The sequence below is a fragment of the Hoplias malabaricus genome, chromosome 14 (genome assembly GCF_029633855.1).
Source record: "Hoplias malabaricus isolate fHopMal1 chromosome 14, fHopMal1.hap1, whole genome shotgun sequence".
NCBI lineage: Eukaryota > Metazoa > Chordata > Actinopteri > Characiformes > Erythrinidae > Hoplias > Hoplias malabaricus.
Genome location: NC_089813.1, coordinates 8797433 through 8819422, shown reverse-complemented (window position 1 = coordinate 8819422; position 21990 = coordinate 8797433). Strand labels below are relative to the sequence as shown.

At 41.9% G+C, this 21990-nt stretch overlaps 1 protein-coding gene across 3 annotated transcripts in view; it reads left to right on the top strand.

The window, feature by feature from the left end:
- Positions 1 to 21990, top strand: part of sorbs3 (sorbin and SH3 domain containing 3) — a 53308-nt gene that overhangs the window by 20509 nt on the left and 10809 nt on the right. For all 3 annotated transcript variants that reach the window (XM_066643801.1, XM_066643800.1, XM_066643799.1), the window contains exons 3-12: positions 729 to 908; positions 2457 to 2529; positions 2619 to 2749; positions 4697 to 4760; positions 7504 to 7527; positions 7673 to 7775; positions 8367 to 8460; positions 14042 to 14101; positions 14364 to 14468; positions 17882 to 17937. In XM_066643801.1, the coding sequence (XP_066499898.1) occupies positions 729 to 908; positions 2457 to 2529; positions 2619 to 2749; positions 4697 to 4760; positions 7504 to 7527; positions 7673 to 7775; positions 8367 to 8460; positions 14042 to 14101; positions 14364 to 14468; positions 17882 to 17937 (890 nt within the window). The remainder of the gene's footprint in view (positions 1 to 728; positions 909 to 2456; positions 2530 to 2618; positions 2750 to 4696; positions 4761 to 7503; positions 7528 to 7672; positions 7776 to 8366; positions 8461 to 14041; positions 14102 to 14363; positions 14469 to 17881; positions 17938 to 21990) is intronic.

Below are 21990 nucleotides of genomic sequence, written 5' to 3'. Positions count from 1 at the left end.
ACTGATTGTTCTGGTTAAAGCAGTGCCAAACCAAATCTGTGGGGGAATAGGATTGAAACCTTCTGGTCAAGCATTACTGAACTTTGTTGTTTGTAATACAAATTATAATATGCATTTATAAGTTGATATATGAGGCATTTTAAAGCCTGCCACAAGCCTGTACACTTGCATGTAAGTGTAGCTACATGACGAAAACAATAAAAGAATAAATACATAACTAAAGTCATTAATTAAAGGAACAGTGTGTAGTATTTTTAATTTAAATTTACAGCTTCAGAATCATTGTAATGCTTTACTGATCTGTAATGGGGTGAATAGGGCCTCTGTTGTTACTACTCTTGTCTCAGCACTTCAGAAACAGCACTATGTAACCTCAGTTGGAAAAACACCCTCTCTGACCATCCCCCTTGATTTCAGAACAATGCGGTGAAAATGAATTTCACTTTGCAACTGTAGGGGGAGCCCAGGAGCAAAATCACCAAATCTTAACTAGTGTTCCTTTAAAACAAGAGTGTAACTTAGTAATACCAGGTTAGACCATATTGCATTATTACAAGGAATGGGACTACAGTAACCTTATGGACACAAATTACATACAAATACTACGTACGTTTTTAAGGTCCTATCTTTGTATGCTGTATAACCTCAATGATAGACTTGTGTACTTTTATGAAGCATTATGAATACAGGATTCATTAGAGGTGTGTGACAAATTCTCTTTCCTACAGAGGACGGTGGTGTGTGACCATCTGAACGGCTCACGAATCGTTTTCTCAGATGAAAGTCGACCAGGGAATGCTCTCTCTCCAGACATGACCCAGGAGGTAGTGGTGATCTCCTCAGGACTCCCCACACCTCCCCTCAGCCCCTACTACAAAACTGGAGCTTCTAAACTTTATCAACACAAGGTAAGACCCCCCCAACAAGTATACATACACACACTAAACATGACACACACACACTGCTGACTGGTAACAAGGTGGGGGAAAATATTTATAAATTTTGTAACTGATTGTGTGTTTAAAGCAACATTAGGTAGGATTTGGCCTTTTCACTCCTGGGCTCCCCTTACAGGTACAGGGTGTGATTCACTTTTACATACCTGTTCTAAAATCAAGGGGGATGGAGAAGGGGTTGGTTTCCTACCCTCACCCAAAAGTTACATAGTGCTGTTTCTGTAGTGCTGAGCCCAGAGTAGCAACGATAGAAGCGCTATTCTCCCAATTACAGGTCAGTGAAGCATCCCCATGATTTTGAAGCTGGAATTTTAAAGTTAAATTCCTACCTACTGTTGCTTTAAATATTAAAAAGTAGGCACTGAAAGCTGTTTGTAAACAGACTCAGTATATAAAGACCCCTCAGAAAGTGAATAATCTCCATAGAAAAGCATGAATTGGGATGGGACCCTCCGTACACAAGCCTGAGGCCACCACACTCACTGTCAGGTGTTGGCTGGAAAGGAGATACGTTCCATGTTTATATGATGAGATGGAGTGGTTGTTTATGTTCCAGGACCAGTACCTGACCTCACTAATGCTCTCCAACATTAATGCAAAGGCTTTCCGGAAAACTGAGAGTGGTTACTGTGGAAAACATGCGGGGCTAAATTATCTAATAAAACCCCTGATTTCGAGAAACATTGCCTGGGAACTTTTGGTCACACACTCGTACAGGAATCGCTTTAACCAACATGACTGAGTGAATGTTTCTCTTTTCCAAGGCCCATTACAAGATACTATCACTTTCACAACATAGAGAATGTGTGTACAACCATAATCTGTGCTGTGCTGCCCTCTTGTGGTTATATTGAAAACACAGTGCTTACCCCAGGCTCTAACAGCTGGAGAGGAGAGCACATTAATTTGGGGATCTGGAGCCTACCAACACACACACTGTGAAACAAGACCTCCCAGTTCAGACATTATGGGATAATACAAACTACTTTGATTTTGTGTTGACACTTTGGAAATGTCCTGCCTATTTTTCTAAGTGCAATCACAGCACTGACCCCATGTTAATTTGAGAGCACAGAAATGTGGTAAAAAAAAAAAAAAAACAGAGCAAAACAAACACAATGATCAGCAAGAGATAGATGTACTGATTAAATATGTAAAAAAAAGTATAAAGAACAAAGAGAAACAACTGAGTGAAAACGACTAAAATCCAGAGCTTCTGCTCCTAACTCCTGGGCTCTTGTGCTGAACCGAGCTGTGGTTCATTCTCATTTAAAGGAACAGGCGCTGAAACCGGCGGTTCTGAACAGCTGCTGTGGTGTTTGGTCCTTTTGTTATTTTAATCAGAGCATGTCAACCAGACATTTTAAGACAACAGAATTTGTCCCCTTTAATGCACAGCTATTTATTAATTATCATTTTTTAAATTATTCTTTCACTCTTGTCCCAATGTGTTCTCATGGAGTGGCGGTATTGGTTTTAACTGGGCTGTATATCTCTCAGGTGGCAGAGGTGAATGGAGGAGGAGACTCTGCTCCCAGTTTTGGATCCTACTATGGCCCCAGCCAATCACACGGTTCGTCAATGTCAACGAGTATAATGACTGTTTCATATTAAACATTCATTCAGTTGTTAAATGTAGTCATCAACCCCCGTGTTTCACAGATGGGCTGTCTAATGGAGCGCCACGTTCTGCCACTCTGCCTCGCACCTCTGCCACCAGAGAGGAGAGGCTTATTAAATACTCTGGGATTGGCCCTGTGGACGAGACAGGCATGCCCATCGCTTCCCGATCTGTGAGTACCCGCACCACAAAGAGTACCCTGTGTAGCATTAAAGCACTTATATGAAAATTAGTCCACTAGGCGGCCATGACTCTAATGACCCTGGCCAGTGATTTCAATCATACAAGACTAGTCTCTTTGAATGGGGAGAGTTTGGCTCAAATAATGTAAAGAAAACACAGGACTTTTAGCTTGTTTTTGTTTCACAGCGCCCACAGATCTCCATGACAACATAGGGCTTTTCCTGCTTGTTGCTGATTGGCTGTATTTACTGAAGGGTGTTACTTTCCTTGCAAAGAGGCGCCATTTTGTCTTAACAAATGTTAAGAGTATTCCCCTTCATTTTTCGACTAGTTACCCATCTCCTCCTCCTTTATAAAGTCTCTAGTAGGACACAGTTGTGTGCAAAAGTTTGGGTACCCCAGTCATATGAAATTTCAGAGAAAACGCTTAATGTGACATATATATGTCCCATAATTCCATAGTTGTGCATCATACTCTGGCGCCACTAAATATGGGAGGGGCTGCGGAGCTCACAGGGGAACTCCCAGCATGCTCAGTGGCCACCTTTTGGTTAGTTATTTAAGGAGTATGTTGGGTCTGTGTATTGTATGAGTTGTTTGGGCTTGGGCTTGGTGTGTAACGAGATGTGGTGCTGTGCTGGGGTTTTCAGTCCGGAGCACCCGGAGGAAACCCATGCAGACACAGGGAGAACACACCACACTCCTCACAGACAGTCACCCGGAGGAAACCCATGCAGACACAGGGAGAACACACCACACTCCTCACAGACAGTCACCCGGAGGAAACCCATGCAGACACAGGGAGAACACACCACACTCCTCACAGAGAGTCATCTGGAGGAAACCCACGCAGACACAGGGAGAACACACCACACTCCTCACAGACAGTCACCCGGAGGAAACCCACACAGACACAGGGAGAACACACCACACTCCTCACAGAGAGTCATCTGGAGGAAACCCACGCAGACACAGGAGGAACACGCCAACTCCTCACAGACAGTCACCCGGAGGAAACCCATGCAGACACAGGGAGAACACACCACACTCCTCACAGACAGTCACCCGGAGGAAACCCACGCAGACACAGGAGGAACACGCCAACTCCTCACAGACAGTCACCCGGAGGAAACCCACGCAGACACAGGGAGAACACACCACACTCCTCACAGACAGTCACCCGGAGGAAACCCACGCAGACACAGGGAGAACACACCACACTCCTCACAGAAAGTCACCCGGAGGAAACCCACGCAGACACAGGGAGAACACACCACACTCCTCACAGACAGTCACCCGGAGCGGGAATCGAACCCACAACCTCCAGGTCCCTGGAGCCGTGTGACTGCGACACTATCTGCTGCGCCACATCACATGTTTGTAATATAATTAACTGAAGGAGCTTGTTCAGTGCGGTGTTTCCCTGTAGAACATGTTTATTTATTATGTACTCATAAATCAAAACCACAGTCTGCTGCTGAATAACTCCCAGGTAAATTTGTGCAGCAGATGTAGCAGTAAACTAATGAGGTGATTATGTAGCTGCCTTGATTCAGTACTAGTGTAAAGCTTTTATTGCCCTAGACCTAAGCCGCATACCTTACAATAAAGGCACTCTCTCTGGTTTATAGGCCCATTTCAGAGTCATAAACACTATAGCAGAGGGTTCTAGAGCCCTCCTGGAGACTTTACACGTCCAAAAAATGGTAGACTTTAAGGTGCATGCATTGTTCGGTTACTCTCACAGAATGAAATGAAATAACCATTTAATGGGCAGCTGCACATGCTCAGTGTAAAGAGTTGTTTAGAAGAGTATTAAGGCAGACTTCAACTGGGTCTCTGGGGTGAAGGGGCAAGCAGGGGTCCACCAACTTCTGTCCTCAACTATTCCAGCTGCAGCTGCTGAAGTGCAGTTTGTTTTCTATCTGTGTTTCAGAGTGTGAACAAACCCAAGGACTGGTACAGAAGCATGTTTAGACAAATCCACAAGAAACCAGAGGGTATGTGTATGCACACATGCACAAACACACACACAAAGCCTGATGTCAGTTTTCATGTGTTTTCTCTGAGATCGATAAGACAACTTCTTTAGAAGTGTAATGTCATTTTACAATGCATTTATTTATATTTTCAACATTTAGCAGACACTGTTCTCCAGAGTGACTTGCAAAAGTGTTTTCTCATCTCAGAGAATACATCCTCACCTGTAAATTGGTGCAAATCTAAACACCACAGAAGTCAGTAGGGATACCCAGAAATGGGGAAATACAAAATCAGCATATCATAAGCACAGTAGTAGTGCAGATACCTGGGGAAGGGAAAGACAGTAATGTTGTTGAAGACATATATTGAGTGCAGGCTGTTTGCACATCACACATCGTTCCACCATCTGAGAGCCAGGACAGAGAAAAGTCTGGATGCTTGTCGCCCATTGGAGACTACACAAAATCAGAATGGCTCATTTAAATGCCATATTTTTTTTGGCTTAACGCTTTTTTATAATCTCTTTATGTACATAACTGTATACGTCCCATTCAAACGTTGTAAACATCACTGCCTTCATGTGATTGCTAAGCAATACACCCACTAGAGGGCATTTCAGAGTCAAAGGTTTCTAAAGTGTAACGGTCAATGAGGAGCTGTTAATTTAACGCTACTTAATACAAAAAGGGCGAAAAATGTGTAAACTGGTGGTCTGAGAGGATGATAAACACTTAACATGTGGATGGAGAATTCTTTTCACTTATTTTACCAGTGGTCAGGTGTTCTGCCGAGTTGTGCTACCTTGTCAAAATGGGCCGCTTTGCAGCTCTGCGCATGCTCAGACCCAACATTTTAACGGTTATATTTGCTTATCGTGTTAAATTAGTTTTTCTCCGGTGCATTAATCTTAATTTAATTTTATAATTTGTTAGTGTACTGTACACCACGAAATAAAATAAAATAAAATAATGTAAAATATATATATAAATAAATAATAGATATATATATAATTATTTATTTTCACCGTAATAATATTATTTATTTAATAAGGGGGTTTGGGCTGTACATATCTCCTGCTTATATAATTTTTTTCGTAGGCAGCATTTTCTATAAAAGTACACCATGGCCGCACATTTCGACAAGGCACCACTCGTCAGAACACCGGTTTGGCTAACGGCTACACTGCCCTCGCGGTTTCCAGAGGTAATGCTCCGTTTTCCTGTATCGGTTAGGTTTCCGAAAATGTGCACAGATACAGACAAAACGAATGTGGAATGCGGACAGAACGCTTCATACGTATCCGAATCCGTTATAAAAACACTGCGTGGTCTTATTCCTCGGTTTGTGGTTTGGTAAAACATCTAAAATACAATAAAGTTTCTACAAATCTACTGCCGTTTGCTTTTGCCCATTAAGTAAACAAGGAACGTCCCTGGACGTTCAAAATAGGTCTAAAAGTAGTCTGTCCGTCAGTGACATATTTTAAACGTCAATGGACGTCCAAAATCCATCTTAATGAGTTAGTTAAGTGGTGACCAATCGATAACGTCAGTGGACGTCCAAAACGCGTTTTATACAAGTAATTTATTTCGGGACCAGTTAATAACGTCAATGGACGTCCAAAATACGTCTAATGGTCGTCTTTTCAGTGTCTGTGTTTGGACGTCTTTTCAACTTTCATTTTCAACCTTAAGAGAACGTTGATTAGACGGCAGTCATTGCGTTATTTCAACGTTGAATCAACGGCTAATTGTTTACTGGGTGTTTGCCTGTTGGAAAATCCCCAGAAAAGGGTCAGTGTGCCATCATTTCATTTAACTCCCATATTTCCCCCAATATATTCCATTCCTCAGAATTGGGACGTCTAAGGGGTTAAACCTCAAGGCTTTCAACCTGAGAAGCCACATCCCGCACGCTTCTCTAGCTCTGAATGGAAGTGAATGGGTGTTTATTCGTCCATAGAAAATGTAACCTGAGAGGCTTTTACTGACATCGAGCTGAATTCTAGTTCAGACACAGCACTGTTGCTCCTGTTTAGCTTTCCCCATTGGCTCTGTGGTGCCAGGTAACATTGTAGTAACATTTCTGGAGGTGTAACTGAAACTAGTTCCATCAGCAAGCTGTAGAAACTTTCTTCTGACACCTGAGTTGAAGAGAAAATTTTATTTTATCAAAACAAACTTTTAAGGGAACCCTTAATGGGGACAGATTATATATAAATAATATTATATCTCTATAAAATTATAATTAATAAAATCACTTGTTTATCAAACCCTTGTTCAGATTGAGACACTTTTTAAAATCGAAAGATGAGGTGAAACTGAACAAAACAAACGCAGTGAGAATGGAGAAAAATGACTACTGAATAAATATGGCAGAAATGTGTATGGAGAAGTAAGAGAAAGCGAAAATGACCAAGAACCAGCCTTTCTGCTCTACCCTTAGCTCACTTTTTGAGTAAACAGTGGCTCATTCTCGTTTAAAGGAACAGGAGCTGAAGCCGGCCATTCTGAACTGTTTAATCAGAAGAAACACGCTGCAATGTTGTGGTATAATATGTTCTTTTTAAAGGATGTGTTCCAATATGTCAGGATAAACGTGCATGTATAGTTTGTAGAACCTCTAGAAAATCATAAAACGCACCAGCGTTGGGCTGTGGAACTGAGTTCTCTGAGGTGCTACATCTCCATTCAGTACGTTGGCCGTGAGCTGCAGTGGTGTTTGTCTCATTCCCTCTTGTTTTTCTCTTCTCTCTTCCAGAGCTTGAAATTGACTGGAGGGAAAGTGAGTAGATCGTTTTGTAAAATGTATTTTGGAATATTTAAATCTACATGAGGATTAAGCCTTCATAGAAGAGGTTATACACATTGTACATATGTGATGTTGTAAAGCTGTGTATGTAATGTTTAATATGTTTATGTCTGTGCAGAGAGACAGTCCCCCAGTCCTCCTTTAGAGTCCAATGAGGGGCAGGGACACGGACCAGGAAAAGATCCCTTCACCCTCACCCAGCACGGAGCTCTACCTGACTGGTGAGAGAGAGAAACTAAGATTAAAATAATGAATTAACTGTGCAGCTGTTTGCAACTCGACCTCCAAGGCGTCTCATCAGAAGAGAGTATACCGCCCATGTGTAGCTCAACACGCTTGGAGGAGAATACTAACTGTCATCCTCTGGATGTAGCCTATAGAGGCAGTGTGGACAAATGTTTTTCAATGTCTGCTGTGGGTTTAGCTGGGCATCGCCCCACAAAATGACACCCTGGGCGTAAACATATAGGACATCCATATGTAAGGTCCCTGTTTGAACCTGCGTGCTGTTGTGTTGTATGTAATCGTCTCTTTATGGAGAAATGACACACAAACAGAAGCGTAAACACAGTCTCTTCAGCCTCCTGATGAGGTAAAGGGTTGTGAAACACTCCTTAACAGCAACTGTAGCAACATTGCTGTCAGCCATGGCCTTGGGAACATAGCATGGGCTGGAAGAAGGGAGAAAAAAAAGGGAAGGGGAAAAAAAAGTGAGACAAAGAGGCAACAGCAGGCAGGTTGGGATCTGTTGCTGCAGGCACTTGCTATAGGAGTGTGATAAAGTATCTCTGTGTGTGTGTGTGGTGTTTCAGGGCTGATTTGGGAGATGTAGTGAAGATTCCAGAGCCGAAGAGCATATTTGATTTTGAGCCTGGACAGGACAGGACAGCAGAGGATCACAGACAGGTACTTGCAGTCCACACAATCCCTTTCAAAGCCTGGACCTCCTGTTTATCATGATGTAAAACCAATTTTATTTAAGATACATATATAATAGTGGTATTCCACCATGATTATTCAAGGTGCAGTTGCTAAAATGCCCTACCAGCAAAGGTCCAAACCTCGAAAATCAAAATAGCATTTTATAATCTACGCTACCAATGTCACATCATTAAATGCATCCATTATATGCTACATTTAATGAACATTTCTTTGATAGTAGCAGCTGTGTATGAGAAGGTGTGTGGAGTCGGGTAAGTCTGTGACACTGGGCTCCTGTCGTTGCTACTGTCAATTAAAGAAACATTAGGCAGTATTTTTACTATAAAATTGCAGCTTAAAAATCTGCTTCAATGCTTCAGTGACCTGTAGTAGTGGTCTACTACTAGAAAAGAGAAAAGAGTAGAAAAGAGCCTTTGTCTTTGCTGCTCTGGGTTCAGCCCTGCAGAAACCGCACTATGTAACTTTCGGAGGATGGTAGGAAACCACCATGACTCCCTCCCCCTCCACATACATTTCTCCGCACAATAGATGTTGAAATATCACTGGATTTGATAGCGCCTCGAGTGGATGATCACAGCTAGATCACGAATGCCACTCCAACTCATCCCAAAGCTATGAGATGGAGATTACACAGATTACAGTTCCACTGCTCCGCAACTCAGTGTTGTAGGGCTTTTCTAGTACCTCATGCCAACATTTGGCACTGGGCATGGTGATCATAGACTGCATCCTGAGCAAGGATATGGTAGTGTACTTGTAGATGGCTTCTGTAAATGATTGATGTGCACTGCATGCTTGTATAAAACAGTCATGTGAATCTGCTCTGAGATATCTCCTGGGCCCACTAGCACCGTGTTGAGAGATGTCATCCTGGGTCATTAATCATAGTGCTCACACATGCTTACCGAAACATTGTGCTATATTCAGTAGATTGCATCAGCCCACAAGTTTATGTAAGTGGCAAACATCACCTGCTGGGTTTATATCATTAAAAATGTGATCAAGGATTTAGGTGCAGATCAGATCTTTTCACGCTGAAGTTGTACAGAGTGTTGTTTCTGCACACAGTCTGTAGCTAGAGTTATGGATGGAGATGTGGAGGAAATTGGGATGTTCTTGAGTGCGAGGGAACAACTCAGTCACTGCAGAGTTTTGAAGGATTCAGGGCTTTTCAAATATTGTTCCAGACAATACAGGACAGCCAATCAGGACAGGTTTCATTTCCATATACATGAGGCACAGGAACACTTTGGCCTATATATCTGTAATGACATAAGTTTGTTTGTCTCATAGACATTGTAAGTGGTCTTTAAGAGCTTCAAGAAGATGGGTCCTTGATGTCGTTATTTTAACAGTGGGATTCATTGTCCTTTAATACGCAGGCCAGTTTGCTGAAGGCTTTACTCTGTTACTGCCTTTGGCATTTGAGTGGGTGGAAGAGAGAAACAGACAGACAGATAGAGAGGGAGGAATCATTTCTGGGTTGCTCTGTAAATGCCTGAGAGCTGAGGCCACGCTACCTGCCCACACTTTATTAGCAGGGGTTTGTAAATGGGGTCATTTGTCTTGAGACACACTTTTGCCTTTGCAGGTGCTTTCCCAAAGATTTCCTCACCGCACGTGTGAAAACAATACAAGCTGTTGTGGTCTTCACTTTAAGATCACTGGGGCTATGCTGGGTTTCAGACATGTGTAGACTGCTCTTAGCCGACATGATGTCATGAATCTTTTGTAATGTAACAGTTGCACAATCAGTAACTGGGAGATCACACCAAAAGTAGAGTCAGAACACAATGTGGTCTCTCAATTTTTTTGATATGCACTATGTGGTCAATCAGTTTTGATTACCCAAAGGTTCTTCTGAAATGTAGGGTATAACCAGCGATGTATCCGAACTGGGCCCTGTTCACTATATAGTGCACTACTTTGGGGTTCTGTCATTTTGTATTGGTATGTCCGAAAATATAGTGGACAATTTTCAGCGCACTTAAATAATTCTACAGTGCACCACAAAAGGTAGTGTAAAGCACTTTCCTTCCCCTGTATTGACCTAAAGTGACCTTGAATGTGAGAAAGGCTCTATACATACATTCATTCATTGTCTGTAACCACTTGTCCGGCTCAGGGTCACTGTGGGTCTGGAGCCTACCGGGCAGAAACACACCCTTGAGGTGGCGGTAGTCCTTCACAGGGCGACACACTCTCACTCACATCTACGGACACTTTAAAGTAGCCAATCCATGTACCAACATGTGTTTTTGGACCGTGGGAGGAAACCAGAGCACCCGGAGGAAACCCACGCGGACACAGGGAGAAAACACCACACTCCTCACAGACAGTCACCCGGAGGAAACCCACGCAGACACAGGGAGAACACACCACAATCCTCTCAGACAGTCACATGGAGGAAAGCCACACAGACACAGGGAGAACACACCACACTCCTCACAGACAGTCACATGGAGGAAAGCCACACAGACACAGGGAGAACACACCACACTCCTCACAGACAGTCACATGGAGGAAAGCCACACAGACACAGGGAGAACACACCACACTCCTCACAGACAGTCACCCGGAGGAAACCCACGCAGACACAGGGAGAACACACCACACTCCTCACAGACAGTCACATGGAGGAAAGCCACACAGACACAGGGAGAACACACCACACTCCTCACAGACAGTCACCCGGAGCAGGACTCAAACCCACAACCTCCAGGTCCCTGATACCGAAAATCCACTGTGCTGTTTGGTAAAAACTCTGTGAGGGAATGTCCGAAATTGTTCACGACCCTCCTGAATTCAGTTGCCTATAGTAGTGCACTACATATTGAGGAATTTAGGGAATAGTGAATAGGGAGCCATTTTAGGCACAGCGTTGGTCGTTAGTTGCGGTAGTAAGACATTCTTCTCTTCTGGGAAGACTTTACATAAGGCCTTGCTTTGAAGACTTGATCATTTTCAGCCGATATTAAGGAGCTCAGGTAGTGAATTTGAATGACTGACGGATCACTTCCACTAATTCCTAAGATTCACCTCCAAAGATTCCAGTTCCAGGGACCAATTCTATTGGTCAGTTTATCAAGGAAATATGGTATCAGTGTGTGGCCACTTGTGTTCTGCTGACTGACGGAATCCGGTCCTGTTCCACACGTTTTAGATTTTATTTTATTTATTTATTTTTTTTATTTATTATCCCTGCTCTTCGCATGAATTCTCTTCACATTATTCCCAGTATTTTTCAGCTCTGAAAGCTGGCATGTGGTCAGGAATGTAAGTGTCCTGTAAACTGTCCTTGCCACTTCATGTCCTGCGAGTGTCCTGCTGGTTTGTTAATGTGACTGAATTGTTTCCAGTTTAAGGACTTGGCAGTTTTCCCTTTTCATTCAGATCAAAGCCGTCAGACTTCTTCCATTTTTTTTTTTTTTTTTTTTTTTTTTTTTTTGGTTTGGGTAGTGTTTGGAAAGCTCAAGGGTTTTCGGAAGTAGTTGTGTAATGGATTGTGAGGCCTAGCAGCCTGCTTTGGGACAAATCTATTGAAATCCCATGCTGGTTTAAGCTGGTTTATGCTGGTCTGCTGTTGATTTAGTTTGTTGCCCGGCATGGTCATGCCAGTTGACCACTGGACCAGAATTCAAAACACAACGTATACTGGCTTTGGCATGCTGCTGATGAACAGTCTAGGATTAACATGCTACAAACTGCAGATGACTAGCTAGCTTGTTAAGTTGTGACGTTTTGACCTTGTGAAATGTCACATACGCCAACTTAGTGGTTCTGCTAAACTAGATTTAGCGAAAAACAGACTAGCACCAAATTTATTGACTTTCTGTACAAGTCTTAGCTAATTCTAATAGTAGATTTTTGCCGGCAACAAAACTCGTTACAAAACACTTGTTCTGACTATGAGCAAAGACAGAGCGGCCCAATCAGTCCACACGGCAGCTCACACTCATCAGAATGAGCTGTGAATGTACAAATTGTGCGGCTAACGACACACGTTTGCTTCTGTTTACCTTTAATTTACGCCTTATTCCGAAGTCCCGAACCGAGATTCATTGATACATTCAGGTTTATTCAAACAGTAAACGCATGTCTTATGAATGTATGAGAAGGGACCTTAGGTGTAATTGGACCCAGAAACAGTGCAAAGTGTCTTATGTGACGTCACACTAAACAAGCGAATATAGCCGCTAAGTTCTGGACAAATTCCCTTCCGAAATTTCTTCTTCTGAAAATCAAAGGTAATGAAGTAAGTTCTGAATCTGAATTATTTCTCTAGAAAGACTTTTCACAACATGTACTAAACATGTCTTAGCTGATTGAATTTGGTTTAAGAACAAATTGTGTTAAAGTAGCTAACAACTAACACAATGCTAATTGGTGCAGCATTAGCTTCTGTTGATTTTTAGCTACGTAGCTCAAGTTCTAGACACAATTTGCCTATTGTTTTTGACAAAGTGCAACTTGTGTATTCCCCTTTTTTCTGAAGCATATCAGAGAAAAGTGGCTAAGTGTATTTATTTGTCAGGATCTTGTTGCTTTGTGAGCAGCTCTTGTCACAGTTTGCGAGTTTATCTGAGCCAGTACAGGTTCCAGGAGAAGGAAGAAACAGATTCATTGTTCTTTCCCTCCCTCTGCGTCAGGCTGAGCAGTCTTGTGACAGCGATTAGGCCGTTATCCGAGTTATCCGCCTGTCTGATCCAAAAGCTCCCCACATTTTCACAGCCCAGCCGTTAGACACCAGCCTGGAATCTTCCTCCCTGTGCCTTGGACTAAAGTTGAGATGACTTTTAAAGATGAAATCATCTGTTTGAGATGATTGGACTGCCAGGATAAGTGCAAAGCGACTGCCCTGGCACTGACCGGCTCTCGTCTTGCCAAGGTAAGTCAGCCAGGAGAAGGGAAAATGAAGTCTGATCGCTGTCTTTTTAGGACTTTAAGAAAGGAGGTGTGTTACATGATCCTATCAGTCTGTGGCTGGTGTGAGTGTAAAGATGTTACCTTTTAAAGTCTGATTAAGGACTGTTCTTAGAGGTTTACTGTGAGTGGTGGAGGAAACAAAGCCAGGAGACTCTTCTGATCTCATCTCTTTGCACTGCAAGTGAGATCACTGGAAAATAGCTTGACAGTTAGAAATGGGTTCATGAAATATGACTTATGTTTGACTTGTATCACTTTACATTTATTTGACAGTGTCTTATTCTGAGTGATTTACGATTTGAACTATTGTAGCGTTAGGCGTCTTGCCCAAGGACTCGACTCTACTGCGGTTTGGTCGCCTGTGCTGGGACTTGAACCCAAGTTTGGTCGAGATTAAGTTAGGGAAGCCATTTGTCGTTTGTTTAGCTTTTGTTAGTGTGTCCGTTTAGATCAAGTATGCGTTTTTATTTGCATTTGTACCTTTTCTCATTATCACAGTTCAGTGGTCTGAATTAAATATTTGTGTCATTCTTTTAATTCTGAAGGACCGCAATCTTCTTAGTGACACTGATATGTGATATTTTGCAGCCTAACACACAGCTTTTATTTTTGTTTTCAGTCTCCACAGCGACCGGTTGTGCACTGTCTTGCAGAGAAACCGCGCTCCCCCTCCATAGAAGTGAGTGTCCTCCCACAGTGAACTGGACATGAGTATTTATTCCCACAGGCAGTCCAAGATTAACTTCTCTAGGAGCTAGTCAAATGTAGCTGTTAAACTGTCTAACTGCACTGACAGAGTGTATGTGTGTGTGTTAGCTGGTGTTTTAACAGCAAAATCTGTATTAGCATGCTCAGTCTTTGCTGTTTCACCTGTCTCATGGTCCATTTCCATTTATCTCCATGTTTGCCCACTCATGTTGACCACCCTCATGGCTATCCAGGCTGCACTGGAGTCTGAGCTGAACCGTTTCGAGGCAGAGCTGGAATCAGACATCCGAGGCATTGAAAGGAAGATTTCCCTGAAGCAGCGGCAAGGCAGGGGTGAGGTACTGACCCCTCTTTACAAACACACTCCAACACTATCCAGCACTCTCACTGACCAGAATGCTTTGTTCTGCTTTTTTTCAAGCATTTCCCTGCTGCACACTTTTGCCCCCTTTAAGGGGCCATATATGGGTCCAAGTTTCAGTTCTGCATATTAGTTTTATTAGGGCAGGCCAGTATGGTCAAAATGTTTATCAAAATATATTATTTCTTCTTATATATCTTGTTTTAGATCTAATTTAAGCACCGCATTAACGGTGCCATTTGGGCTTGGTACAGCTTTAGTAATTTTTAAAAACTGTCTCTTTGTTTGAAAATATCCCATTATTTTTATAATATATTTCATGTGGATGGGAGGCCAAAATGCAGATGGGTTTATACCTTTTCTTGAACATCCTGCAAAATTACTGTGAACTCAGTTACAGCTTCTTAAAAAGACAGTCCAGTGACAGAGAGGGGTTCAGCTGAAGAAAAGAGCAGAGAGGGAGGGATAGGGAGGTGTAGAGGGAGAGGTAGAGAATACGAGAATAAAAGGAAGAGAGAGAGAAGAAGGCTTCTGTTGAAAGTTGACCTGAAAGAGAGATGACGGAATTGCATTAGACAAGAGGTCATTTATTCTCAACTGTAACTAATGTCCTGTTGCGCATCTATATTTGGACAGAAAGGATAGTCTTTAATTCAGCTCTTGGAAACTCTGATTTATTCCAGTTCAAAATCCCAGCGAGTCTAGACTGTAAAGGTCTCCTCCTGCACTGCGCAGTTCATCAGGAGGCTCCAAAAGTGTCTCGTTTTGGCCGGGGATACTGACTTCCTGCTTCGTCAGCATCTAAACTCACTGGACGTTTTCCTGATGACAGGCAGCTGTGCATGTTGACCCTTTGGTGTCCCTTTCCATAAAGCACCCTTTCACATGCAATCCACACATTTGAGATGGAGATATCCAAATAAAACCAGAAAGCAGTGATTTTGTAATCAAACCTGAATTGTATTTAAATGGAAACAGCACAAAGAAAAGCTATTATTTAGACTTTTCAACTTTCGTTCTGAATTTGACGCCTGCAACACATTCCAAAAAAAAAAAAAGTGAGACAGTTTTGCACTAGAAATGTTGAGAAAAGCTCCATAAACATTGTACAACATGCTTGGGTAAGGAGCAGCCCGCAGGAAAAGCCAACCCTTACAGAGCGAGGACTGGTCGAGGCCATAAAGAATGCATGAGTGAATAATCCAGCAGTTTAAGTGCAAGAAGTGGTTATGGGGATTTGATGCATTTGACACTCTACAGCACATAATATCCTCCGAAGATTCAGGGAATCAGAGGAAATCACCGTAAACACGGACAAGTTCGGATCCCAGATTTTTTTGGGAAAGTGTTCTAGGCATTGTATTTAGAATAAATTCACAGTTACAATAAAGTGGACTTATTTTCCACAAGTGAACACAGTTCTTAATGAGTCTTAATGAAATGTCTGTGACAGTTTGGTTCAAAATACCACAAAGAACAAACACCACAGCAGTATTATTCCCCTGTCTAAACAGCTCTGTTCAAAATGATGGGTTTCAGCGCCTGTTCCTTTAAATGATAATGAGCTGCAGATCAGTTAAGCGCGAGAGTCCAGGAGTGAGGAGCGATTCTTGTTTTCTCCATATTTAATCAGTACTCATCTTTGCGGACTCACATAAACGTAAACCCAGAGATGTGGCTGGAGAGACTCAAACAAAGAGACTGGACAACTCTAAAGTCTATGCACGACCCATCCCAGATTTTCAGACTAAAGCCCAATTTATACGCGAACCCTACGTTGTAGCCTATGGTGTAGCCTGCGATTGGTCAGTAGTTGGGTGGACATTGTTTATGTTGAACCAAAGAAGTACAGAAACATGAATAAAATGGTTGAACAAAGGAAAAATTAGGACACATTTTTTCCCCCCTAACTTGTCCCCTTTAAATCAAATGTGTTTCTGTCATTAACAAGTCATTGATGTCAGTGTTTCCTTGCATTTCACATACTATCCCAACTTTTTTGAAAATGGGGTGTGTATTAATACATGACCTGAAACGACCTGTGCATGTTTCCTACACACTTCTGACTCAGCTGCTGTTTACTCAACATGTTTATTCATGTCTGCATTTATTCTGTAATATAACTTTCTGTGGAAGTGTGAAAGAGTTTTGATGGTTGAGAGCCTACTACCCTACCCTGTTTAGCAAAATGCTACACCCATACATGTGACTTTGAAAACTAAATGTGATTCATTTGCATATTGTCAGGATCACATGATAGCAACTGTAATTCATTATTTGTGAAATGTTTCTATTTCACTACTGTTTTTATATATAACCCTGAAGCTAATAAGGACATTTGTTTACACTTTTCGGTTTTATGACTACTGCGTCAGTGTGAACGCTAAGGGAACCAGTGCTAACATGCAACAACTTTGTCAAGACCAAAGGAAGTTAACTAAAGCAGCAAGTACAGACTTGGTCCTTATGATAATTTAGCATGTTCCGCCTTCTGAAACTCTCAGTTTTCATTTGCAACACAATGCCTGGACATTTATTTTTAAATATATTCGTTGTAGCTCCTCTTTTCTGGTGTGAGGAACAACTAGCTTCATTAGCAAGCAGAAGACTGTTGATTTTGTTCACACTCCAATTGGATTTGTTCCTTAAACCTGATAAATACACTGAGAGTGTTCACACTGCAAGTTACCAGTGATTAAACCTGACTGAAGAATGAAAAGCCTGTCCTAAACAGCTCTGTTCAGGACGTCCAGTTTCAGCTACTGTTCCTTTAAAGGAGAATGAGCCTCAGCTCAGTTAAGCGCGAGAACCCAGGAGTGAGGAACAAGGAGCAGAAGCTCTGTTTTTGTAGTCTTTTTTGCAATTTTTTTTCCTTTCTCACATGAATAAGGATCCAGTGATGTAATACTTTTTTCACAGTTAAGGGTTGTTTTAAGGGATCCAGGACTCCAGATTAAGAAGTGATTGCTTTCATAACATGTCCCCTTTAAATATGAGGAATGATTGGGGGGGAAAAAAAAACCCAGCATGAAAACTGACCTCATTGGTCTGAGATGCATGTTCAGGGATCAGATTCAGAGATCAGGAGTCGTGTTTCATCACAATTTCATGTGGCTTTTTGCTGTCATGCTTTAATCAGCACTCAGATCTGAGCTGCCTGTCTGAGCAAAGCCCAATCTGCTGTGGTCCATTGACTCTGCTCTGTAAAACAGACTGAACCTGTGGCTGTGTAGGACCCAGGAGGGACTGGTGCAGCTCTTTGGGCGGGAGTTAGCACCACCGCCCCGCTTGCTTTTCACTGTTCCCAAATCCTCTGCTTTCTCATGTGTGCTTACAAGAGGTGGACAGCTTTGTGAGGTGGACTCAGTTTCTGTGGTTTTCTGTTCACAGGGCCCCAGGAGCAACACCTCTGGAGCTGGGACTGCTGGGAAAACACCAGACAACAGGTGTGTGTGTGTGCGTGTGTTTAGAGTAGATACAAAATTTAAATCTACTTTCTCATACGTGCAGAGGTTAGTTTAGCACATGGATTACACTATGAAGGGCATCCATAGGGAGTTTGATCTGCTTTAGAAGAGGAACACTGCTGTGAGGCTTTGATGGCATTGTGAGGTCTGTGAGGTGAGGTCCTGATGTTGAAGTATTAGATCTAGTTCGCTCCATCGCTTCTGAAAACACAGTACCACTGCTTGGCAGCTTAATACTTGGAGGTTTTATACCCCTCAGGCCAACTGTTGGTATTGGGTGACTTTTGTATGGAGATGACAGAAGCTTTGAAGATATTTCAGTGTGTGTATTGTGTTTATGTAACAATAAGGTGCACATTTTCAGAAATGATCTATTTTTTTTTATAGATAATATTTACCATTATCACATGATTCCCTCTCCTACTGTGATTGGTTAATAACTGACTAATGCTGGCTTGGAGCCCACATACCAGAACCCCTGCTGAGCTGTGTATGTGTGTTTTTTTGTGTGTGTGTTGTCTACATTTAGTGACGTGTTCTCACATGTTTGACCTCATTGTCATTTTTTATGTAGCGTGATTAATTTGTTATCATTTTCTAGCACGTCTTTCACAGGGTGTTAAACACGTTGTTGTTTATTATTCTAAAGTGATTGTATAAATAAACATTTTGTTAAAATATAAAACAAAAATAGTAACATTTCTTCAAAATTCCCTCGTTATGTATGTCTTAAGAGTCCAAACAATTTCTAGTGTTGATCCCAGAGGAAAGGAAAATCAGAAAGAAGTTATCCTTAATGTCTCAGTAGTTCCTCCGAGACAACAACGAGATCAGATGGAAAAATAAAAACAAGAGACTTAAATCTAAGAGCTTAAATTTCCTGTTGCTCAAACATGTCTCCTGAGATAGAGACATCAGTAATCCCACCTGTCTTCTCTTTAGTTTTAGTGGAGATCTCAGTGAAGACTCAAACTGTGCTCAGATTTGTTGGATGAACTACAATCTCTCTATCTCCTTTATCTCTTTCCTGTCTCATGTCTCTTTCTTGTCTCATTTTTCTCCTGAGGAATTTTAGAAGGATTACTCTTGTCTTCTGAGCCATTACAGAGCAACTTCCGAGCAATAGGTTTTACCTCTGGGAAGGCTTTACGTTAAATGTTGGAACATCTCGCAGTCTAGTAAATGACTTTTAAAACACATTTTAAATATTTTAAAATACATTTTTTACTGACATTCGTTACAGGGTGCCGCTGTCAGTTAAATGCACTCAATTTTAAAGTGAATTTAAAAATATATACTTTAACCAAAGGCCAGTAGGTTTGTGTTTGATGGTGATGTCACATTTCTTGTTTGTTCTTGGAAGGTTTTCAGTGGATTTTATATTGTTCGTATTTATATCAGAATTATATCGTATCGACTGGAATTAAGAAATGTATTGTGATATAAATTTTGGCCGTATCATCCAGCCCCACCTCTAGCCCATTTCTGAGCAGCTTTGTCCTTCTAGCTGACACTTGGCATTGGGCATGGTGACATTATACTCATGTGTAGCTGCCCCAGAGCTATTGCTGTGTTAACTCATTAGATGCACTTAGATATGTAGTCTCCAGTTCTACTTACATTCACAGATTTACGATTTAGAGTTTACAGCTGAGTTTCTTCATACATTTTAAGTGAGAAACAATGTGTAAAAAAAAAGCCCCCCCCCCGAGTGAACGTCTGTTTTGGATTCTAACGTGTGGAACATCTTTACGGAGTATCTTTGTACCACTGTATCATGATCTAAAGCTGAGAAAAGCTTCCTTGTTCATGGTACACTACTCACGTTTGGCCCCTTTTTTCAAACAGCTGAGAAGGGTTATCTACGTTGGAGCCTCTTGAAGCTGACAGTCTGACCCGCTTGTAGAAGGGAGGCCCCCATTTACTGTTTAGCTACAGCTCACCAGAGTGTACAGCACTGTAGTTTCACTGCTCCACAACCCAATGCTTGTGGTGGTGGGGCTCTATGGTTGAATGCTGGCACTGGGCTTGGTGACCTTAGACTCATATGCTGCTGGTCAATGCGTTCAACGTGGATTAGCCTTAGGATATGTCAAGGATACAGAAATGGTTGAAGAATGAAATAAATAGGTGTCCAAACTTTTGAACAGTGTATTTCAGGACTTTTTTGGAAGTATGTAATTATTAAATGATAAATAGTACAATAGTAATATATTCATTTCTTGTCATAGATATGCACATGAACAGTAGAATATCTCACTCTTGTCTCAGACACATTCTTCAGATTCTCTCTCAGTGTTTATTACTAAGACGAGCCGGTCTGTTTCGGCCCCCTTCACTCCCCTACCGCCTCACTCTCTCTCCGGTGCCAGAACGCTATAAATGCTGCTGCCACAGAAATGTGGAGCAGAACGCAGATGAGATGAAGAATCTGTGGAGAATTTTAGTGCTTCCTCCAGTCTAGAACATTCTGTCAACCTCAGAGAGAAACCTGCGAGGACACATGGTCTCAGGAGCTGGTCTGCTCATCATCAGACTAGACATCAGCTACAGGCTAGAAATCTATGACCTCAGAATTACACATTTGTGTACAGATAAACAAGAACAAAAACAAGTAAATTATGTGTAACCCTCTACCTTGATTATAGCTTCCATCCTCTTTGGAAGACATGCGTTCAGTTATTCAAAATGAGTGTGCAGGGGTTAATTCCCACAGATCTAAAGTTCAGTCGTAGAAGTTGGTTGCATTGTTCCGTCTCTCACAATCCAAGTAATCCCAGGCACATTCAGTGATGCCGAGGTTTGAGCGTAGTCTGTTGTTCTGAGAAGAGCAGCAACTTCTTTACTGGTTCTTGGACAGCAGCTTGTGTCATATTACAGGCATCGCCAAATGGCAGGCCTTGACGGTTTTATCTGCATCTGTGAACAGTTTGTAATAAATGAACGGGAACATGAAGCGTGTCACACATGTTCTGAAAATGTGGCATTAATCAAACCAGCGGTGTGAAGCACTGCTATGAGCCCAAGCACAAATCTTGAGGTTTGGGCCTTTGTTGAGTGACAATTTGAGCAATTGGCCCAACTAGAGGTATAAAGGCTATAATGTGTTCCCTGGAGTTGATGAATCTCCACACAATAAATTTGGGCTGAATTGGAGTAGTTTTGCGACCAGTACCTGTTCGTTTGGTCTTATTTGACTAGTCAAATCCTCACAGCAGTGTCCCAGGAGCTAGTGCTAGTATTAGATGCTGTTGCCACAACAAACTCCTTTTTGACACCTTGTATTTCAGAAGAATCTAGTGTTTTGGCAATGACTAGCTTTTTTCCACATGTTATGCATCTCAGGGTTGCAACTGTAGAAGAAAGGAGCATTTTCCAGTGTGCTTCTGGAAGTAATACAAATAGAAATAATATGTTTAGAAGTCTTAAAATAGTGTCTTTGGATCATTATGAGGAAGAGCAAACTAAGATCTCAGATAAGCAGCTTGCTGCCATTAGACAAACGCCCCTCTGAGACGACAGTGTTTAATAACAAGTCTTTCCGAGACTGATAATGTAATGATAAGCCCATTGTCCACTGATCAAATCATTAACCAGAGGTGTGTCCTGTCGGTCTTGTGAGTGACATCATCTGGTTTCTACTGACGGTCTCTGGTTTTGTTTTTGTCGGTGAATGTGGGTCAGCAGGAAGTTTAGGCCTACATGACTAAACTGGGTGAAGGAAGGCATCCACTTTTTACTGTATTTTGTGTGTCTCGCAACAGACTAGCCACTAACATCAGTAGTCACACTAGTCTTTCCATAAACTCTCAACACACATTAAAGTCAACATAAAGGTCACATATGGTGCTTTTCCACTGCATGGTCCCTACTCGACTTGGCTTGGCTCTACTCTCCTTTTTTTGGCCTTTCCGTTAGGCAAAATTAGCTGATACCTGGAACTAGGTACTTCTTAATACCTGCTCACTCATGGGCTTGTAAACCTTGCAGATCGTTGACTTGACAATCACAAAGAAATGCAGACATCCAGCA